At 41.3% G+C, this 22482-nt stretch overlaps 1 protein-coding gene across 5 annotated transcripts in view; it reads right to left on the reverse strand.

Annotated features, from left to right (window-relative positions):
* phc2b (polyhomeotic homolog 2b (Drosophila)) overlaps positions 1 to 22482 on the reverse strand; it is a 104078-nt gene that overhangs the window by 29041 nt on the left and 52555 nt on the right. For all 5 annotated transcript variants that reach the window (XM_061885681.1, XM_061885687.1, XM_061885667.1 and 2 more), the window contains exons 3-8: positions 21632 to 21793; positions 21490 to 21567; positions 21202 to 21363; positions 19798 to 19956; positions 15270 to 15549; positions 8289 to 8614 (exon numbers count right to left, since the gene is read on the reverse strand). In XM_061885681.1, coding sequence (XP_061741665.1) covers positions 8289 to 8614; positions 15270 to 15549; positions 19798 to 19956; positions 21202 to 21363; positions 21490 to 21567; positions 21632 to 21793 — 1167 coding nt within the window. The remainder of the gene's footprint in view (positions 1 to 8288; positions 8615 to 15269; positions 15550 to 19797; positions 19957 to 21201; positions 21364 to 21489; positions 21568 to 21631; positions 21794 to 22482) is intronic.

Genomic DNA, 22482 nt, shown 5'->3' on the forward strand with positions numbered 1-22482 from the left:
CTGCACATGGGCAGAAGGTGGCGTACACCCTGGACAAGTCGCCGCCTCATTGCAGGGCCAACACAGATAGACAACATTCACACTCACATTCCCACTTTGTGTAAATCATAAATAAAAACAGAATAGAATGATTTGCAAATCCTTTTCAACATTCTGGGTGTTGTCAACAAAATGGTGTTGGTTTTGCATAGCAGAGTTTTAACTTGCACTTGCAGATGTAGCTACTGACTGCAGCTACTGACAATGGTTTTCAGCCTTTTCCCTTTTAGGGTTGCGGGGGGTGCTGGAGCCTATCTTAGCTGCATTCGGGCAGAAGCCGGGGTACACCCTGGACAAGTCGCCACCTCATCGCGGAGCCAACACAGTTAGACAGACAAACATTTACACTCACATTCACACTTTGTTTGTATAAATCACAAATAAAAACAGAATAGAAGGATTTGCAAATCCTTTTCAACGTTGTAGGTGTTGTTGATAAAATGTTTTTGGCTTTGCATGGTAGAGTTTTAACTTGCACTTGCAGATGTAGCAAAAGACTGTAGTTACTGACAGTGGTTGTCAGCCTATCCCAAGGAACAGTGGTTGTCAGCCTATCCCCCGCGACCCCGCCTTCCGGGGTCGCTGGGGGGCTGGAGCCTGTCTCAGCTGCACTCGGGCTGAAGGCGGGTACACCCTAGACAAGTCGCCACCTCATTGCAGGGCCAACACAGACAACATTCACACTCACATTCACACTTTGTGTGAATCATAAATAAAAACAGAATGGCAGAGGGGTTAGTGCCTCTGCCTCACAGTACAAAGGTCCTGAGCAGTCTTGGGTTCAATCCCAGGCTCGGGATCTTTCTGTCTGGAGTTTGCATGATCTCCCCGTGACTGCGTGGGTTCCCTCTGGGTACTCCGGCTTACTCCCACCTCCAAAAACATGCACCTGTGGATAGGTTGATTGGCAACACAAAAATTGGCCCTAGTGTGTGAATGTGAGTTTGAATGTTGTCTGTCCATCTGTATTGGCCCTGCGATGACGTAGCGAGTTGTCCAGGGTGTACATTGCCTTCGGCCTGATTGTAGCTGAGATAGGCACCAGCGCCCCCCGCGACCACAAAGGGGAATAAGCGGTAGAAAATGGATGGATGGAAAACAGAATAGAATAATTTGCAAATCTTTTTCAACATTCTGGGTGTTGTTGATAAAATAATGTTGGCTTTGCATAGTAGAGTTTTAACGTGCACTTTCGGCTTTAGCGACCGACTGTAGTTACTGACAGTGGTTTCCAGCCTATCCCAAGGAACATGTTTTTGGAGGTTAAATCAATATTTGTATTTCTCTCTATCTTTTGTTGTTGTTTACAAACTCAGGGAATAATTACCTTGACACAGGAAGACTGTGAGGGCAAAAATATTTAAGAGAGTAGTCGTTTTTGTTTAGTTATTGTGTGTTCTTGACTTTGTTTTGCTCAAACAATTCAACATAAAAAAGAGAATAGGCAACTAGTTTTAAGGGAAACGCATTTTTTTTTTTTTGGCGATTTTGTTTTTCCTGTGAGAGATAAGAACACATATGTATTTAAAAAAAAACAACAACAACACAAAAATAAATAAAAGTCAGTTAATAATGGTAGCCATTGTGCCCATAGACCTCTTCTAAGGGTACGCTACTGCCTACTGGCGGTAACAAAACACGGGTCCGCCATCTTGGAGTGGTGATCCGCTCCACTCAGTGCAATTAATTTGGCAGGAGCAAAGAACTCTCAGCGCATTTAATTCATCTTCCCTCACTGAATACCACTCATTTTCACCCACTTTTTTTTGTCATACATGTAGCTATGATAGAGAACACATAATTTGGCATGTTTTATAATTCATAGTTTTAATGAAATTAAACAATGGATGTCCGCTAACTTTTTGCAACTCAACGGCAAGAAAACTGAAATCCTGATTATAGGTCCTGCTAGACACCGACACTAGACACCGTATTTAATAATACCACCTTAACATTGGACAACCAAACATTTAAACAAGGCGACTCGGTAAAGAATCTGGGTATTATCTTCGACCCAACTCCCTCGTTTGAGTCATGCATTAAGAGTGTTACTAAAACGACCTTCTTTCATCTACGTAATAACGCTAAAATTCATTCCATTTTGTCCACTAGCGACGCTGAGATCATTATTCATGACTTCGTTACGTCTCGTCTCGATTACTGTAACCTATTATTTTCGAGTCTCCCCATATCTAGTATTAAAAGATTACAGTTGATACAAAATGCGGCTGCTAGATTGTATGGTACCATACGTCCCGGCAAGAAATCTGCGTTCAAAGAACTCCGGCTTATTAGTGATTTCCAGAGCTGGAAAAAAAGTACTGTTTTTCCATTTACAGTAATATACACTATATTTTGAGGTGAAATTATTGCAATTTAGCATTATTTTTTTTACATTTTAGTTTTTCAAGAATACACTAACAAAATGCATTAACAAATTGTGTGATAATAGTATTTGTAGATCATTTGGTAAAATTACTGTTTTGTTGTTGTGATTCTCGAACACACTACCAGGGTGTGCACATGGAGGAGTCAGTTACTACCACCCTCTCATGCAGTGGTAGGTACAATTGCTGTCCTGCTGAAGTCTTAATTAAAGCCAACTTATTCATGAAGCTCGACATAGTTCTTCCTACGGGCAACCACAAACAACATGTTGTCAGAGTAGTGGACAAGCTTCTCGCCTGTGAGTACTTTTTGTACTAAAATTAGCCGCAGGAGATTTTTGTCATGCCGTGTGGTGGACATGCCGATCCATAATGGCGGACGGGTTTCGTCGTCCAGACCCAGTCGTTTTCAACGACAATGTCTTGGAGAAATGGCGCATTTTTGAGCAAGAATATGAGATTTTCATTGCTGCTGCTCACTCGGACAAACCCGCGAAGACCCGTGCATACATCCTATTAAACTTCGCTGGTCCAGAAGCGATCGAGAGGAAGCGCTCGTTTATGTACGCGGCAGAGGTGCGTGCCGCCGGCACGGGCGGTGCCATTCTCGCTCCTGCAGAGTCGAGGGAAGATCCCGAGTGCCTGAAGAGGAAGTTCAGAGAAATGTGCAATTCCCAAGCAAACAAAACAATGGAAAGGCACAAGTTCCACTCGAGAATTCAAAAGCATGGGGAGAGCATGGAATCATTCATCAGTGATTTGAGGATTAAAGCTAAAACATGTCAATTTGGAGATCTAACTGACAAACTCATATGTGAAAAAATTGTGTGTGGCATCACAAACGACTCTCTGAGAAAGACATTACTGAGGGACAGTGAATTGACTCTTGCCGAGGCAATCTCAATCTGCCGTATTCACGAAATGACGGAGGAAAATATCAAAACATTGCCACAAGTTACCAATGTTGATGAGATTAGACCCACACAATACAAGCAATTTAAAGGCAAATTCCAGAAAATTGCCCAGACTATCATAAGTGTAACAGTTGTGGAGGGAGTCACACAGCAAAAAGGGAAATGTGTCCATCGTTTGGACAACAATGTCACAACAGCAAGAAACAAAATCACTACAAAAAAGCTGCAAGTGAAAGCCACAGAGTAAGTCCAAGTTTACCACAAACAAGTGCTATGGACAGTCTGTGCATGATAGTGGATCAACACAGCCAAAGTGAAAATTCTACGTGGATGGCTTGGAAATTGAAAATTGCATTGACTCTGTAAATCCACAACAAAGAGACCAATATGAAGGATTTGTCACAGTGTGCATAAACAACATGCCATCCGAAATGAAAGTGGACACAGGCGCTAAATGCAATGTAATGTCACTGAAGACTTTCAATAGAGTAAACAGTGGCGTGAAACTAGCCAAACAACATAGAAGCACAAATTCGGTTGCTTACGGAGGAACCAAAATCGAGACACAAAGTGAAGCTACGCTGACATGCTTTTTAAAAGGGACAGCGCCACTTACTGACATTTTTCATAGTGGATAAAAATGTGACATCACTGTTGGGCTTCCGTGCATGCCTGCGTATGGGGCTAGTCGAGTTGAGTCCCGATGTGCACCATGTCACCACAGAAAACACTGAAGAGTTCAGCGCACGGATCCTCACACAATACCAAGATATTTTCAGTGAAGAGCTCGGAGAACTACCAGTTGTTTACACAATGACAGTGGACCCCAATGTGCCGCCAGTTGTTAGCCTGGCCCACCGCATCCCCATAGCGATGCAAGACTGTGTGAAAGCTGAACTTAATCGCATGGAAAGCGATTAAGCTTGGGTGTCATCCATGGTCGCTGCGCACAAGAAAGGCAAATCAGAAATCAGATTGTGCATCAACCCCAAAGATCTAAATGAAGCACTAAAACGGCCCCACCACCCCATGAGAAGTGTGGAGGAGGTAGCAGCACAAATGTCAGGTGCCACAGTGTTTTCGGTGCTAGATGCAAAAAATTCATTTTGGCAGATCCGCCTAGACAAGAAGTCCTCAATGAAGACAACATTCAGTACTCCTTTTGGACGTTACAGATTCCTTCGCATGCCTTTCGGCATCAACTCAGCAAGCGAAGTATTCCAGTGCACAATGGATCAGCTCTTTGCTGGATATCCATGCTCAGTCATTGTCGATGACATCATCATCGGAGGCCGTGATGTGGCGGAGCATGACGCCAACCTAAAAAAAGTGGTTGAACGTGTGAAGGAAATAAACCTCAAACTCAACCCGCAGAAATACAAATTTCGACTAGACCAAGTATGCTACATTGGTCATATCCTCACAAGTAAAGGTTTGAAAGCTGACCCCTCCAAAACTGCTGCTATCACAGACATGCCAGTCCCCACAGATTTCACTTCAATTCAACGTATCCTGGTAATGGTTAACTATCTTGGCAAGTACATTTCAAACCTCAGTGACGTCGCAATGCCACTGAGGAAGCTGACTCACAAAGAGACCGCATGGTGTTGGTTCCAGCAACACCAAGATGCTTTCGACCGCCTGAAAGCATGTCTCTCCTTTCCACCAGTATTGGCCTACTACGATGTCAAAGAGCCAGTCACGCTGACCTGTGATGCGTCATGCTTTGGACTAAGAGCTGCCTGCATGCAAAATAGAAGGCCAGTAGCCTTTGCATCCCGCACCCTTACAGAAACAGAAACTACATACGCTCAAATTGAGAAGGAGCTTCTAGCTGTTGTGTTTGCATGCACCAAGTTCAGAGACTATGTTTATGGCAAGGCCACCACAGTAGAAACTGACCACCAACCGTTGGTGACTATCTTGAAGAAACCAATTCACAATGCCCCTGCCCGTCTCGAGCGGATGCTACTACGCCCGCAAAGCTATGACATTAGCTTAGTCTACAAAAAAGGAAAGCACATTTACCTAGCTGACACTCTTTTAAGAGCCCCTAATGCAACAGACAGTGAGAGCCCATCTGATAGTGGTTCTTTCGACGTCATGTCGGTGAGCTACATTTCTACAGCCCGCCTGGAAGAGCTCAAGAAGCACACGAAGTATTGATCCAGCGTGGATGGCCTGCCAGACAGACTCAGCTGCAGCCTGCCATTGAAGTTTTCTTCCCCTACAGAGACGAACTCACTGTGGAAGATGGAATTGTCATGAAAAGGCAGAAAGCAGTCATTCCAACGTCACTACAAAAAGAGTACATTAAGATTGTACACAAAGGTCGCCCAGGCATTGAAGCGACCAAACGCAGAGCAAGAGGTATCATCTTTTGGCCATCAATGTCACGAGACATCACTAAAGAACTACTTTTTTGCACAGTGTGCAACAGCACAAATCCACATCAGCAGAAAGAACCACTTCATCTCCATCTAGTTCCAGACCTTCCGTGGTCCACAGTTGCTACGGACATTTTTGAATGGCATGGACAACACTACCAGGTGATTGTGGATTCCTATTCTGGATCGTTTGAAATTGACCTTCTACCAAACATCACAGCGACAGCTGCAATTTCCAAAATGAGAAGACATTGCAAGACAGTACAAGGGAGAGCAATTCAGGAAATTTGCTGAGGAGTGGGACTTCATCCACACCACCAGCAGCCCAGAGTTTTCCCAGTTGAATGGACTTGCGGAAAAGGCTGTCAGGAGTGCCAAGCAACTGATTGAGAAATCCCACCGGGACAAAACTGATGTCTTCCTAAACCTCCTCAACCTCAGAAACATTCCCCGAGATACAGACCTTGGTTCCCCTGCCGAACGTTTAATGTCAAATCAAACGCGTGCAGCTATCCAAATGTGTACCAGACAACTACAGCCAACAGCAACAGACTCAACACAAGTACACGCTCGACTAGTTGACAACAGAACTACGGTGAAACGTCACTACGACAAGTCAAGTCGCCCACTGACTCCCTCGGCAGAAGGACAAGTAATCCGTATGCAGACTCCTGCTGGACATGACCGACTTGGAATAGTGCAAAAGTCGTGCGAAGAGCCACGTTCCTACATCATCCAGTCCGATGGGAGAAGATACAGGAGGAATCGTCGCCACATTCTCCCGGTTCAAGAACAACCACCAACACCGTTCCAGAACTACGAAGCAGACTCTCAGGATGGTAGATATACCATGGTGGACTTAGTCCCTCCCACACCACTGAGACAAAAGACAGTGATCAGGCAAACGGAAAGTACATCACAAATTCGACCCACATTTACGACGCAGACTGACACAGCTTACTCAACACATGCAGGTCGAGTTTGCAGACCCAATCCAAAGTATGTGCAGTAAGAAAGAAAAATGCACGTGTGATTTATTTTGAGATAGTATTTTTGTAGCTGTTCTATGATTTGTTTAGATATTCCATACAAATGGTGAATTGTTTGTACTCCCCCTATACAGTTAAGAGAATTGATCTCAAATACATATGGATATTCATTTCACTTATCCTCTTTTGTTTTTTTCTTAAGGACGCTGAACTAAAAGGGAAGGATGTAGATCATTTGGTAAAATGACTGTTTTGTTGTTGTAATTCTCGAACACACCACCAGGGTGTGCACATCGAGGAGTCAGTTACTACCACCCTCTCATGCAGTGGTAGGTACAATTGCTGTCCTGCTGAAGTATTAATTAAAGCCAACTTATTCATGAAGCTCAACTTAGTTCTTCCTACGGGCAACCACAAACAACAACAGTATTCATTGTTAGAAATGTCCCTCATAACTGTGACGTGGCCCTCAGTGAAAATGACTTTGACACATCTGATTTAAACTTTAAGACTTGAACATCCCATCAGTCTTTACCACAGTGACAGCTGACATCGTAGAGTAAGTGATTGTTTGATTCAGCTTTCCGTCTCTCATGAAGTCTGCCATGATTAGTAGTGTTGTTGTTGGAGGAAAAGTGAACGTTGTAATGTGCTGACCTATGCTTAAAATTATCAAAATTAAGAAATATTACATGGTATTATGAATGTTACTACATGACATATATACTTACATCATGTATATATTACATGTTATTATTGATGTTACTAAATAATATATGTACCTACATCATGTATATATTACATGTTATTATGAATGTTACTAAATGACATATATATTTGCATCATGTATATTTTACATGTTATATGAATGTCACTACATTACATATATACTTACATTGTGTATATATTACATTTTATTACGAATGTTAGTACATTACATATATACTCACATCATGTATATATTACATGTTATTACGAATGTTAGTACATGACATATATACTTACATCATGTATATATTACATTATTATGAATGTTACTACATAACATACATACTTAAATCATGTATATATTACATGTTATTATGAATGTTACTAGATACTACATATATACTTACATCATGTATATAAAAGCTTGATGGAAGCATTCAGATGTTTTTTAGAGCGGTATAAAGCGACTTCTATTGGCTCCATTGTTTATATACGATTTAGAATGCATAAAAAAATTAAAACGTGTTCTTGTCTCACATGAGGATTGTAAAAGACGCAAAAAAAGTGAAAATACAAAAAAAAATGCTGTTTCGCTTTAAATATTGGTGTTGATATTGTTGAACTGTCTAAAGCACTCACCGTAAATACATTGAACAACTCAAAGGGATACTAGTATTGGTATCGGCCGATAGAGGATCAGTATAGATTGCAAAAAACCCGAGTTGAATTGTTTTAGTTATTAAGATAAATTGAAGTTGGAACGCCATGGTTACTGCACATGTGAGACAACACTTCCTGCAGTTACAGCAGGGGGACAGCACCACCTGCTGTTTGGGAGTCACAGTACATGTTTGAAACACTCACCGTGGGCTGTATTTGCAGGTTGATGGCGGTGAGCTGCACGGGCTGAGCGTTGACCAAAGAGGAGGAGGACGAGGAGCAGGGTGCGGGAGCTGCGTGCACGGCGTGGGTGCTGATGGTGGAGTGGAAAATGGTGGCCTGCTGGCCGGGCGTCAAGGGCTGGTGCGGCACCGGCTTGGGCAGCACGGGCACCGGGTGCTGCGACGGCTGAATGGATGCCGTCTGCAGGAGCTGACCGGCCGTCCTTTGGGAACTTGGGCTCTGGTGGACCACAAACTGCTGCTGCTTGTGTTGCTGGACCAAGGCGTGGGGCTGGATCTGGGTGTAGGCTGGGAGGAGCACAGACATGGTCTCAGACACTGACTCAGACCACAGAAACACATGGTTGGTATTGTTGTTATTATTATTATTATTGCTACTATTGTTATTATTGTGTGAATGCTCCAAAACATTGACACATATATGGTTTTCTACACCAAAATTCATCTACTTATTAAACTTCTTCAACTTCTTATTCGTCTTCTCCAGATTTTGGCGCGCTCTACCTTCCACATTTTTCACCCGATTGAAAGCGTTCCAACTTCAAACTGTTCAGACTATTCGGGAATCGCTTGACGAATTCCAAAAATTCCCCGATTTCCCCAAAATCCAGGTTTTCCGGGACATGTTTCCCATTAAAAAATGAATTGGACATTATTCAATTTTCCACCATTTCCACATTTTTCAATTGATTCAAAGCATTCCACCTTCAACACATTCCACTCATCCTGGAAAAGTCAAACTACCTTTGCTCAAGTTAAAAAAAAGTCCAGGAATTTTTAGAATTCCTGGTTTTCCAAAACCCTATTTCCACCTTTTATTCTGGCGACTACTCCTTCCACATTTTTCAAAGCATTTAAACTGTTCCACCGTCAAAACATTCTTCTTAATCAGGACAAAAAAACAACGTTTTTTTTTTAACTGGAAAAATTCCCGTTTTTTTTTCAGAAATTCCAGGAAATCCGTAATACTATTTCTCAATTCAACATGTTACCGCTTCAACATTTCTCGACCGACTTGAAAAATTCCAACACCGACCATTTCAAATCATTCAGACGATTCAAGATTTTACCATTTGTCCCAAAAATTCCTGCTTTTTCGGCCGAAATTCCCCAATTTCTTTGCAAATTCCATTTGAAATCTTCTTCAAAGTTCCACAACTCCCACATTTTCACCCGATTCAAAGTGTTCCACCTTCAAACTGTTCAGCCTATTTGGAATTGTGGACTTTTCCCTTGACAAATTACAAAAATTCCCAGATTTCCGAGAATTCTAGGTTTTCCGGAACATTTTTACCATTCAAAATGAATTGGCCATTTTTCAAACTTCCACCATTTTCAAATTTTTTAACCGATTCAAAGCATTCCACCTTCAACACATTCCACCATTCTGGAAATTCAAACAAATTTTTTTTCCAAGTTAAAAAAACCCCCAGGATTTTCCAGAATTCCTGGTTTTCCAAAGCCCTATTTGCACCCTTTTTTCTGGTGACTACTCCTTCCACTTTTTTCAACCAATTTCAACCATTCCACCGCCAAAACATTCCTCTTAATCAGGACAAAAAAAACAAGTACTTACAAAGAATAACTCTTGGCTTCAAAGTCACAGGAAGATTCTCCCATCTCACCTGAGTGCTTGACAATGTCAGCTCATGGTCCTGATCATTAGACCCTGGAAACTCCCTGAACTTCCTAGGGTGGGTTGTACTCACGGGGGCTGCACGATTAACCCACATGGAGGTATTAATGAGTGCCATGACGCAACATTCGGCCAATCAGAATTGTTGAGCCTTGCCCTTCTTTGTCTCGCACTAACAGACAGGGAGACAGAGGTGTCACTCTGTGTAACGCTCTCATAACCTTTATTCAACAGTAGAATTAACCGAATGCAGAGAGGCGTCTTTTCACTCATTCACAATCTTTGCCTCGGTGGACGCACACAGGAAGCACGTACAGAGAGCCTCGCTACTCGTGAGAGAGAAGGTCCGTAAAGTAACCAAAAGGATGAAAAAAAAAATATGACTACGAAGCCAAATGTTCCGTTACAGCTTCAAATCGGATGGGCAAAATGGGCCTATCAACATGGGAAAAACAGCAAGAATGCCGTCCGATCTCGTCTTTCCAACTGTGACAAAATGCACCTAAGGATGTTAAATATTTAAAGTATATATTTGTTTACAGTGATTATTCCTTTTTATTTTTTCTTATTGATTGGTGGTTCCTCTCTTTAAGAAGGGAAACCGAAGGGTGTGTTCCAACTATCGTGGGATCATACTCCGCAGCCTTCCCGGTAAGGTCTATTCAGCTGTACTGGAGAGGAGGCTACGCCGGATAGTCGAACCTCGGATTCAGGAGGAACAGTGTAGTTTTGGTCTATACTTTCAGCAGGGTCCTGGAGGGTGCATGGGAGTTTGCCCAACCAGTCTACATGTGCTTTGTGGACTTGGAGAAGGCATTCGACCGTGTCCCTAGGGAAGTCCTGTGGGGAGTGCTCAGAGAGTATGGGGCATCGAACTGTCTGATTGTGGCGGTCCGCTCCCTGTACGATCAGTGTCAGAGCTTGGTCCGCATTGCTGGCAGCAAGTCGAACACGTTTCCAGTGAAGGTTGGACTCCGCCAAGACTGCCCATCGTCACCGATTCTGTTCATAATTTTTATGTACAGAACTTCTAGGCGCAGTCAAGGCGTTGAGGGGATCCGGTTTGGTGGCTGCAGGATTCGGTCTCTGCTTTTTGCAGATGATGTGGTCCTGATGGCTTCATTTGGCCAACACCTTCAGCTCTCACTGGATCGGTTCGCAGCAGAGTGTGAAGCGACTGGGATGAAAATCAGCACCTCCAAGTCCGAGTCTATGGTTTTTCGCCGGGTTGGGGAGGAGTTTTTGCCCCCAGTGGAGGGATTTAAGTACCTCGGAGTCTTGTTCACGAGTGAGGGAAGAGTTGATCGTGAGATCGACAGGCGGATCGGTGCGGCGTCTTCAGTAATGCGGACGCTGTATTGATCCGGTGTGGTGAAGAAGGAGCTGAGACGGAAGGCAAAGCTCTCAATTTACCGGTCGATCTACCTTCCCATCCTCACCTATGGTCATGAGCTTTGGGTTATGACCAAAAGGACAAGATCACGGGTACAAGCAACCCAAATGAGTTTCCTCCACCGTGTGGTGGGGCTCTCCCTTAGAGATAGGGTGAGAAGGTATGTCATCCGGCGGGAGCTCAAAGTAAAGACGCTGCTCCTCCACATGGAGAGGAGCCAGATGAGGTGGCTCGGGCATCTGGTCAGGATGCCACCCAAACACCTCCCCAGGGAGGTGTTTTGGTCATGTCTGACCGGTAGGAGGCCACAAGGAAGACCCAGGACACGTTGAGAAGACTATCTCTCACGGCTAGCCAAGAAACGCCTCGGGATCCCCCGGGAAGAGCTGGATGAAGTGGCTGGGGAGAAGGAAGTCTGGGCTTCCCTGCTTAGGCTGCTGCCCCCGTGCCCCCACCTTGGACAAGCGGAAGAAGATGGATGGATGGATTTAGCAGACAAAGTTATTTACCTTCCAATTAAAGTACAATGGTAAATACAAGTTCTACAGAGTTACTTGCATTATTATTATACAAACCCCGTTTTCATATGAGTTGGGAAATTGTGTTAAATGTACATATAAACGGAATACAGTGATTCGCAAATCATTTTCAACTCATTTTCAGTTGAATATTCTACAAAGACAACATATTTGATGTTCAAACTGACAAACATTTTTTTTTGCAGATAATCATTAACTTTAGAATTTGATGCCAGCAACACATGACAAAGAAGTTGGGAAAGGTGGCAATAAATACTGATAAAGTTGAGGAATGCTCATCAAACACTTATTTGGAACATCCCACAGGTGTGAAGACTAATTGGGAACAGGTGGGTGCCATGATTGGGTATAAAAACAGCTTCCCAAAAAAGGCTCAATCTTTCACAAGAAAAGATTAGGCGAGGTACACCCCTTTGTCCACAACTGCGTGAGCAAATAGTCAAACATTTAAGAACAACTTTTCTCAAAGTGCAATTGCAAGAAATTTAGGGATTTCAACATCTACGGTCCATAATTTTATCAAAAGGTTCAGAGAATCTAGAGAAATCCCTCCACGTAAGCAGCATGGGCGGAAACCAACATTGAATGACCGTGACCTTCGATCCCTCAGATGGCACTGTATCAAAAACCGACATCAATCTCTAAAGGATATCACTGCATGGGCTCAGGAACACTTCAGAAAACCACTGTCACTAAATACAGTTTGTCGCTACATCTGTAAGTGCAAGTTAAAGCTCTCCTATGCAGAGCGAAAGCCACTTATCAACATCATCCAGAAACGCTGCCGGCTTCTCTGGGCCCGAGATCATCTAAGACGTACTGATGCAAAATGGAAATGTGTTCTGTGGTCTGATGAGTCCACATTTCAAATTGTTTTTGTAAATATTCGACATCGTGTCATCCAGACCAAAGGGGAAGCGAACCATCCAGACTGTTATCGACGCAAAGTTCAAAAGCCAGCATCTGTGATGGTATGGGGGTGCATTAGTACCCAAGGCATTGGTAACTTACACATCTGTGAAGGCACCATTAATGCTGAAAGGTACATAAAGGTTTTAAAACCACATATGCTGCCATCTAAGCGCCGTCTTTTTCATGGACGCCCCTGCTTATTTCAGCAAGACAATTCCAAGCCATATTCTGCACGTGTTACAACAGCGTGGCTTCGTAGAAAAAGAATGCGGGTACTTTCCTGGCCCGCCTGCAGTCCAGACCTGTCGCCCATCGAAAATGTATGGCGCATTATGAAGCGTAAAATACAACAGCGGAGACCCCGGACTGTTAAACGACTAAAGCTCTACATAAAACAAGAATGGGAAAGAATTCCACTTTCAAAGCTTCAACAATTAGTTTCCTCAGTTCCCAAATTTATTGAGTGTTGTTAAAAGAAAAGGTGATGTAACACAGTGGTGAACATGCCCTTTCCCAACTACTTTGGCACTTGTTGCAGCCATGAAATTCTAAGTCAATTATCATTTGCAAAAAAAAACAAAGTTTATGAGTTTGAACATCAAATATTTGTCTCTGTAGTGCATTCAATTGAATATGGGTTGAAAAGGATTTGCAAATCATTGTATTCATTTTAGATTTACATCTAACACAATTTCCCAACTCATATAGAAACGGGGTTTGTATATTATGACTATATTAAATTATAATAACTAAGACTGTGAATCTTTGGGCACCACACGATTCAATTCAATTTGATTCTTGGGGGTATTGATTCGTTTCTTGATTAAAAATAAATACTTTTTTTAAACAACATTAGGTGCCAGTTCTATGATTTTACAATAAAATCCTCCAGAAAATAGATAAACAGTTCTGATATTTATATATAACTTAAACGAAAACTGGATTTGTTTGATCAAATTGTATTTAATAACATATTTAAAATATTTATAATAACAAATAAATACATTTATATAATTGTTTTTAAATACATTGAGAATTGTTACAAATAAGAATGGCACTTCATTTGAGTTTTTTTTTTTTTTTGCCACTCCTAATAATCACTATAGTTGCAGTTTCAGAGAATGATGGAGACAAAGGTTTGTCTGCATGACGCCTAATATTTTTTTAAGTAAATTGTTCAAATGTGTGGCACCTTGAGACAATATTATGTAGACAGTCATAAAGTAACGCAACTTATTTTTAACAGTTTTATGCATTTTTATGTAGAAAATATAAAAAATTGCAACTCTAATCACAAACTTGGAGAAAAATCACAATTAGTTTGATTTTTTTTCTCAAAATATTGCAGCCCCAATATTCACGCCAAATGTTTTCACCTTGACCCCAGCAAATATGACAACAATGTCTTTAACTGTCTGTGTGCAGGTGCGTTACTTCTTCTGGCCAAGAGGAGGCGTTGATGACTAAGGACAACCATGAAGGTGATGGTCGTCACAATGTTTGATATAGGAAACACACAAAACAAGACAAAAGCTATTTCCACAATAATTTGTGGAGGGGTGGAGGATGGGTGAACCCTATATAGACATACTGTACATACATATATATGCATTCATATATATAAATATGTTTATATATAGAGGTGGGAATTTTTGGGCATCTCACGATCCGATTACGATTATGATTCAGGAGCAGAGGTGGGTAGAGTAGCCAAAAACTGTACTCAAGTAACAGTACTGTTACTTTAGAGATTTATTACTCAAGTAAAAGTAAGGAGTAGTCACTCAAATATTTACTTGAGTAAAAGTAAAAAGTATGTTGTGAAAAAACTACTCAAGTACTGAGTAACTGATGAGTAACCTCATTTCGGCAACAAATAATGCACAAAAACATAAAAATAGCAATGAGCAAATTCAGAGCCAGGAATATCTCTTAAGCAACTAAAACAATTATATATATTAAATAATAATACATTAAAATAAAAATAAGGCAAATTGAGCCACAATAACAGCACCATAGGCTCAGTAGATATTCATTGATTGATTGACTGAAACTTTTATTAGTAGATTGCACAGTACAGTATATATTCCGTACGATTGACCACTAAATGGTAACACCCCAATAAGTTTTTCAACGTCAATCAATTATTTAATAAATGACCAAGTCGAGGTGATCTACCTCATATATACACACACACACACACACACACACACACACACACACACACACACACACACACATCCAACCCAAACTATCTTTTATAATAGGTTTAATAGATATGCCTTTTTCACAACTGTTTAGCCGATTGATTCTAACTCATTCAGGGGTGCTTTTGCAAATACTTTTGTTTCCTCCACCAAAAGCGGTTTAGGAAATGGAATACATGTGGGGTTCTTGTTCTCGTTCTCGTTGTAGTGAGGTCAGCCACCAAAAAAAGACACTATCAAACTTTGCAGCACTCACCTGGGGCAACGAGAGGCTGCGCGCCGAGCGTGGTGACGTTGCGGCTCATGTTGATGGCTCGAGCCTCCGTCACGTCCGCCTTCTTCCCTTGCTCACAACATGGACTCTCGGAGGAGCTGGGCTTGCCTCCTGCAGACAACTGGCCCGGGTGCTTGATGAGGGATGCGGGCTGGATGGGCACCGGGGTCTGCTTTAGACTGAGGGCCTGCAGAGTCTGCGTCTGACAGGAGGACGTAGTCGCCGCCTGCTGGCCACGTATGGCCAAATTCTGAACCTGATTCTTGTGGAAAGAAAAAGATCAATCAACTTGTGTTGTTTGTTTACAAAAATACATGGAAATGCAAAGGCTCAGCAGTAAGGTGAAATATACTTTTATAAACATTTAAAATATTTATCTAGACTGCAAATGTACCAGAGGTGAACCTTAGAACCTGTAATATTAGTGATATCTATCTCGGTCAAACACCAGCAGATGGTAGAAAAAATAATTAAAAGGTTCAAACACTTGCTAGAAATGAAAGTGTTTCTAAACTTGATTGGTGCTTTGTATACAAATTCACAATATGACACATGGCAATATGGCAGAAAACTGTATCACGATGTAGGTTTTAATATCAGTCGATACTGATAATTATTGATGTTTTTATGACCTATGTAACAAATGGAAAAATATATTCAATGTTAACATTTGTATTTTAAATGTAACCTTCCTTTGATTATAATCCCCCTTAGTTCTCAAGGCAGGGCAAAAATGTCAACACAAAATTGTACAAAACCCAAAAAAAGTGAAGTTGTCACGTTGTGTAAATGGTAAATAAAAACAGAATACAATAATTTGCCATGTTTTTATATTAATTTGAATAGACTGCAAAGACAAGATTTCTAATGTTCACACTGAGAAACTATGTTATTGTTTGCAAATATTAGCTCATCTTGAATTTGATGCCTGCAACATGTTTCAGAAAAGCCGGCACAAGTGGCAAAAAAGACTGAGAAAGTTGAGGAATGCTCATTAAAGAATTATTTGGCACATACAACTGGTGGACAGGCTGATTAGTAACATGTGTGTGCTATGATTGGGTATAAAAGCAGCTTCCATGAAAAGATCAGTCATTCACAAAACAAGGACAGGGCAAGGGTCACCACTTTGTCAACAAATGCCTGAGCAAATTGTCCAACAGTTTAAGAAAAACATTTCTCAACCAGCTATTACAAGGAATTTAGGGATTTCATCATCTACGCTCTGTAATATCATCAAAAGTTTCAGAGGATCTGGAGAAATCACTGCACGTAAGCCAAAAGGACGAAAACCAACATTGGATGCCTGTGACCTTCAATCCTTCAGGCGGTACTACATCACAAAGTGACATCAGTGTGTAAAGGATTTCACAACATGGGCTCAGGAACACTTGAGAAAACCACTGTCAGTAACTACAGTTGGTCACTACATCTGTAAGTGCAAGTTAAAACTCTACTATGGAAAGCCAAAGCCATTTATAAACAACATCCAAAAACGCCACAAGCTTCGCTGGTTTTGAGCTCATCTAAGATGGACTGATGCAAAGTATAAAACTGTTCTGTGGTCTGACAAACAGAGCATTTTGTGATAACTTACATACAATTATTCTGACTCTGTCATTCAGAAACAAGGATGGGGCGAGCGTCACCAGGTTGTCAACAATTGCCTGAGAAAATTGTTTAAGAACAGTTTAAGTTTAACAGTTTAAGAACAACTTTTCTCCACGAGCTATTGCAAGGAATTTAGGGATTTCACCATCTATGGTCCTTAATATCATCAAAAGGTTCAGAGAATCTGGAGAAATCTCTTCACGTATGCGGCAAGGCCGAAAACCAACATTTAATGCCCGTGACATTGGATCCCTCAGGCGGTAGTGCATCACAAAGTGGCATCAGTGTGTAAAAGATATCACCACATGGGCTCAGGAACACTTCAGAAAACCACTGTCAATAACTGCAGTTGGTCACTACATCTGTAAGTGCAAGTTAAAACTACTATGCAAAACAAAAGCCCTTTATCAACAACACCTAAAAACTCTGGCAGCTTCGCTGGGTCCGAGCTCATCTAAGATGGACTGATGCAAAGTGGAAAAGTGTTCTTTGGTCTGACGAGTCCACATTTCGAATTGTTTTTGGAAACTGAGGACGTCGTGTCTCCCGGATCAAAGAGGAAAATAACCATCTGGATTGACATAGGAGCAAAGTGTAAAAGCCAGCATGTGTGATGGTATGGGGGTGTATTAGTGTCCAAGGCATGGGTAACTTACACATCTGTGAAGGCACCATTAATGCTGGAAAGTACATACAGGTTTTGGAGCAACTTACAATTAGGTCCATAAATATTTGGACATTGACACAATTTTCAGTATTCCTGCTCTGTACAACACCACAATGGATTTAAAATTAACCATTCAAGATGTGCTTTAAGTGCAGACTATTAGCTTTACTTTAAGGGTTTTTACATCCAAATTTGGTGAATGGTGTAGGAATTACAACATTTTATATGTGCCTTCCACCTTTTAAGGGACAAAGAGTAATTGGACAATTGGCTGCTCAGCTGTTCCATGGCCATGTGTGTGTTATTCTCTCGTTATTTCATTTACAACATAGCAGATAAAAGGCTTAGAGTTTATTTCAAGTGTGGTACATTCATTTGGAATCTGGGGAGGTCCTCTCTCCATATGAAGTCCAAAGAGCTGTCACTATCAGTGAAGCAAGCCATTATTAGACTGAATAATCAAAACAAACCCACCAGAGAGATAGCAAAAACATAAGGTGTGGCCAAATCAACTGTTTGGTACATTCTTAAAAAGAGAGAACACACTGGTGAGCTCAAAAGACATGTAAGACCACGGAAAACAAGTGTGGTGGATGACAGACAAATCATTTCCCTTGTCAAAAAAAAACCCTTCACAAAAGTAGGCCAGATGAAGAAAAGTCTCCGGGAGGTACAGTAGGTGTATCTGTGTCCAAGTCAACAATTAAGAGAAAACTTAACCAGAGGAAACACAGAGGTTTCATCCCAAGGTGTAAACCATTGGTGGGCCTCAAAATCAGGGGGGCCAGATTAGAGTTTGCCAAGAAACATGTATAAGAGCCTGTGCAGTTCTGGAACAACAATTTATGGACAGATGAGACATAGATCTTCTTGTAGCAGAATGATGGAAATAGAAGAGTATGGAGGAGGGAAGGAACTGCTCAATATCCAAAGCCTACCACCTCATCATTGAAGCATGATGGTGGTAGTGGCATGCAAGGCTGCCAGTGGAACTGGATCACTTATATTTATTGAGGACGTGACAGCTGACAAAAGCAGGAGAATGAATTGTGAAGTGTTTCGGGCAATATTATCTGCTCATATTCAGCCAAATGCTTCAAAACTCATTGGACGGCGCTTCACAATGCAGATGGACAATGACAAAGCATACTGCCAAAGCAACTGAATAGTTTTTGAAGGCAAAGAAGTAGTCAATCACCTGACCGGAATTTCACTTGCTGAAGACAAAACTGAAAGGAAAATGCCCAAAAACAAGCTAGAACTGAAGACAGCTGCAGGGGAGGTCCGGCAGAGCATCACCAGGGACCAAACCCAGCGTATGGTGAGGTCTATGAGTTCCAGACTTCAGGCTGCAAAGCATTTGCAAGAAAGTATTAAAAAGTGACAATTTGATTTATGATTATGTTAGTTTGCCCAATTACTTTTGGTCCCTTAAATGGTGGAAGGCACATGTAAATCGTGTTGTAAGTTCGACACCGTTCACCTGATTGGGATGTAAATACCCTCAAATTAAAGCTCAAAGTCTGCACTTAAAGCCCATCTTGATTGTTTCATTTCAAATCCATTGTGGTGTGGTACAGAGCTGGAATACTGAAAATTGTGTCAATGTCCAAATGTTATTGGACCTAACTGTATGTTGCCATCCAAGCAACGTTATCGTGAACGCCCCTGCTCATTTCAGCAAGACAATGCCAAGCCACATGCCTGTGGCTTGCCTGTGGCTTGGCATTGGCCACAACAGCATGGTTTCGTCGTAAAAGAGTGGGGGTACTAGATTGGCCTGCCTGTAGTTCAGACCTAGAGCATTATGAAGCCTAAAACACTACAACGGAGACCCCGGACTGTTGAACAACTTAAGCTGTACATCAAGCATGAATGGGAAAGAACTCTACTTAAAAATTGTTCTCCTCAGTTCCCAAACCCTTACTGAGTGCTGTTAAATGGAAAGGCCATGTAACAAAGTGGTAAAAATGCCCCCGTGACAACTTTTTTGCAATGTGTTGCTGCGATTAAATTCTAAGTTAATGATTATTTGCAAAAACTAAATTAAGTTTCTCAGTGTGAACATGAAATATCTTGTCTTTTCAGTTTATTCAATTGAATATAAGTTGAAAAAGCTTTCCAAATCATTGTATTCTCTTTTAATTTACCATTTACACAACGTGACAACTTCACTGCTTTAGTAGAAAAAGGTGGAAAAGTTACTGAGTGCTGCTTTAAAGCAGGTCATACCTGTGAGGAGGCCTGCGTGGAACTCTCCGACTGCACGGCAGTCACTGTGGCCGTGGGAGTGAAGATCAGTTGAGGCGACAAGGGAACGGCTCGGCCTAAACTCCGAGCCACTTGGACCAGGTTACTCTGCTGGGCCTGGAAAACATTACTCTGCTGGGCCTTGGGGGGGACACATAAAAAACATAATCAGCACAAGACGACAGGAATTATTGGATATGATAAAGAGTGAACGCTTGGTTTCAGCACTGCTAAAAAGTCTGTCGTCCAAAAACAGGAATTCCTTTGAGTTAAAAATAGGACTTCTAACTATTCCCATCTGCTTCTGTGATCACCTCAAAACAAAGACAGAACCAACACCCAAACACACTCAAACACGGGGCCAGCAGGACAGTGGGAAAGAAAAAAAAATATGCCTGTGAATCTTTGATCCCCATATGATTTAATTTTATTCTTGGGGGTACCGATTCAATTCAGAATGGACTCCCGATTCAGAATAATTCTCGATTTAAAATCAATACTTTTTTAATAACATTGGGTGCCAGTTCTATGATGAACTACATTCCTCTATAAAATAAATAAACAGCTCTAATAAATGTCGATATTACTTAAAAGAAAACTGGTTTTGTTTGGTAAAAATTCTACCTAAACATTTAATAAATTCAAATACAAAAAAGGCAACAAGAGAAGTATCCAACACTTCTCTTTTCTAAACTAAATTCACCACACCGAGTGTGTGCGTGACAAATCATAGGTACTTTATATTTTTAAATGTGTACAACAGATATACATAATCTACATCAACAATATGATTTATATGAATGGCTGGACAGGAAAAATAAATAAAAAAATATTCATTACAATTTTGAAAAAATTTAAAATTATTTGAAATTCTTTTTTTTTATTTTCTTTTTAAAATCTATTAAGAATTGTTACAAATAAAAATCAAATTAATTCGACAATCAAAAAGAAAATTCATATCTTTTTTATTGAAGAAAACAATTTTTTACAAGCAAATTGTTATTTTTTACAAGCAAATTGGTTTTTTTTACATGCAGAAAATTGTTTTTTTTTACTTGCAAATCATTTTTAATTGAAGAAAAAAAATGTTGGTTGCAATTTTTTGGGGGGAAAAAATATATCTTTTTACTTTCAAATAGTTTTTTTTAATTAAAGAAAACTGTTTGTTGTTTTGTTTTTTACTTGCAAATCATTTTTAATTGAAAAAAATGTTTTGTTTTTTTACTTGCGAAACATTTTTAACTGAAGAAAATTATTTTATAGCACTTTTTCTCTAGAGACTCAAAGCACTTTACATAATGAAAGCCATGGAAAAAAAAAAAACTATTTGAGCTGTAAAAGAGTCATGTCAATGTTGAGTGTCTGGTGTCAAGGCTGAGTTCCTACCATCTGTGCACGCAGGTACATTTGCGCTTGGCTGGCGGTCAGGGTGCTGCTCGACGGGCTGCCCAGCAGAACTGCCTGCTGGGAAATACTGCTGGGGGTTGAAGTGATGCTCTGCGCCCGGCTGATCAGCTGAGCCGTTCCCGGCGACGTGGTCAAGTTGATCTGCCGGAGCGAGAAGAACGTTCTTTGAAAACATAACGATTATTTGTGGCAGCTAACAAGTAATGAAATTTGGACACATTTGTAGATCCAGCACAGGTGTCAAACATTTCTGAAAACCGCCCTTACCGTGGTCTGAGTCGACCCGCTTTGCTGAGTCGACGTGCCGTTCTGGGAAGAGTTCTGGCGACCAGCTGCAATGCTGGCCTGTGGCAGACAGACATTGAGCACCAGTCCAGGTCCGGTAAGGAAGGCTGTACCTGTACTGTACCTGCTGCACGGCGGCCAGACTCTGCAGCTGGGCAGTGCTGAGGCTGTGCTGCTGCTGGAGGGCGGCGGTCTGCAGCATTAGATGTTGCTGCTGGGCGGCGTACATCTGCTGCAGGTACTGGGCAGCCGTGTTGGGCTGCCTGTGGAAGGCCTGCTGGATCACCTGCGCCAAACGGCAAGACGGAATCTGAATGAGGACCTGCTGTTTCATCACTTCTCCCATTACAGTTTTTTTCAGTCGCAAACTACCATTTCCAAAACTCTAAACTGGAGATATCCGATAAAATCAGACTGCCAATATTATCGGCTGATCAGCATCTACATGCTGCCGCTAGGTGACATCATACGCAAATACGGTGTTAGCTTTCACTGTTATGCTGATGACACCCAACTCTACATGCCCCTAAAGCTGACCAACACGCCGGATTGTAGTCAGCTGGAGGCATGTCTTAATGAAATTAAACAATGGATGTCCGCTAACTTTCTGCAACTCAACGCCAAAAAAACGGAAATGCTGAGTATCAGTCCTGCTAGACACCAACCTCTATTTAATAATACAACTCTAACATTTGACAACCAAACAATTAAACAAGGCGACTCGGTAAAGAATCGGGGTGTTATTTTTGACCCAACTCTCTCCTTTGAGTCACACATTAAAAGCGTTACTAAAACGGCCTTCTTTCATATCCGTAATATCGCTAAAATTCACTCCATTCTGTCCACTAAAGACGCTGAGATCATTATCCATGCGTTTGTTACGTCTCGCCTCGATCACTGTAACGTATTATTTTCGGGTCTCCCCATGTCTAGCATTAAAAGACTACAGTTGGTACAAAATGCGGCTGCTAGACT

Source organism: Nerophis ophidion, linkage group LG02 (assembly GCF_033978795.1).
Source record: "Nerophis ophidion isolate RoL-2023_Sa linkage group LG02, RoL_Noph_v1.0, whole genome shotgun sequence".
In the NCBI taxonomy this organism is placed as follows: Eukaryota; Metazoa; Chordata; class Actinopteri; order Syngnathiformes; family Syngnathidae; genus Nerophis; species Nerophis ophidion.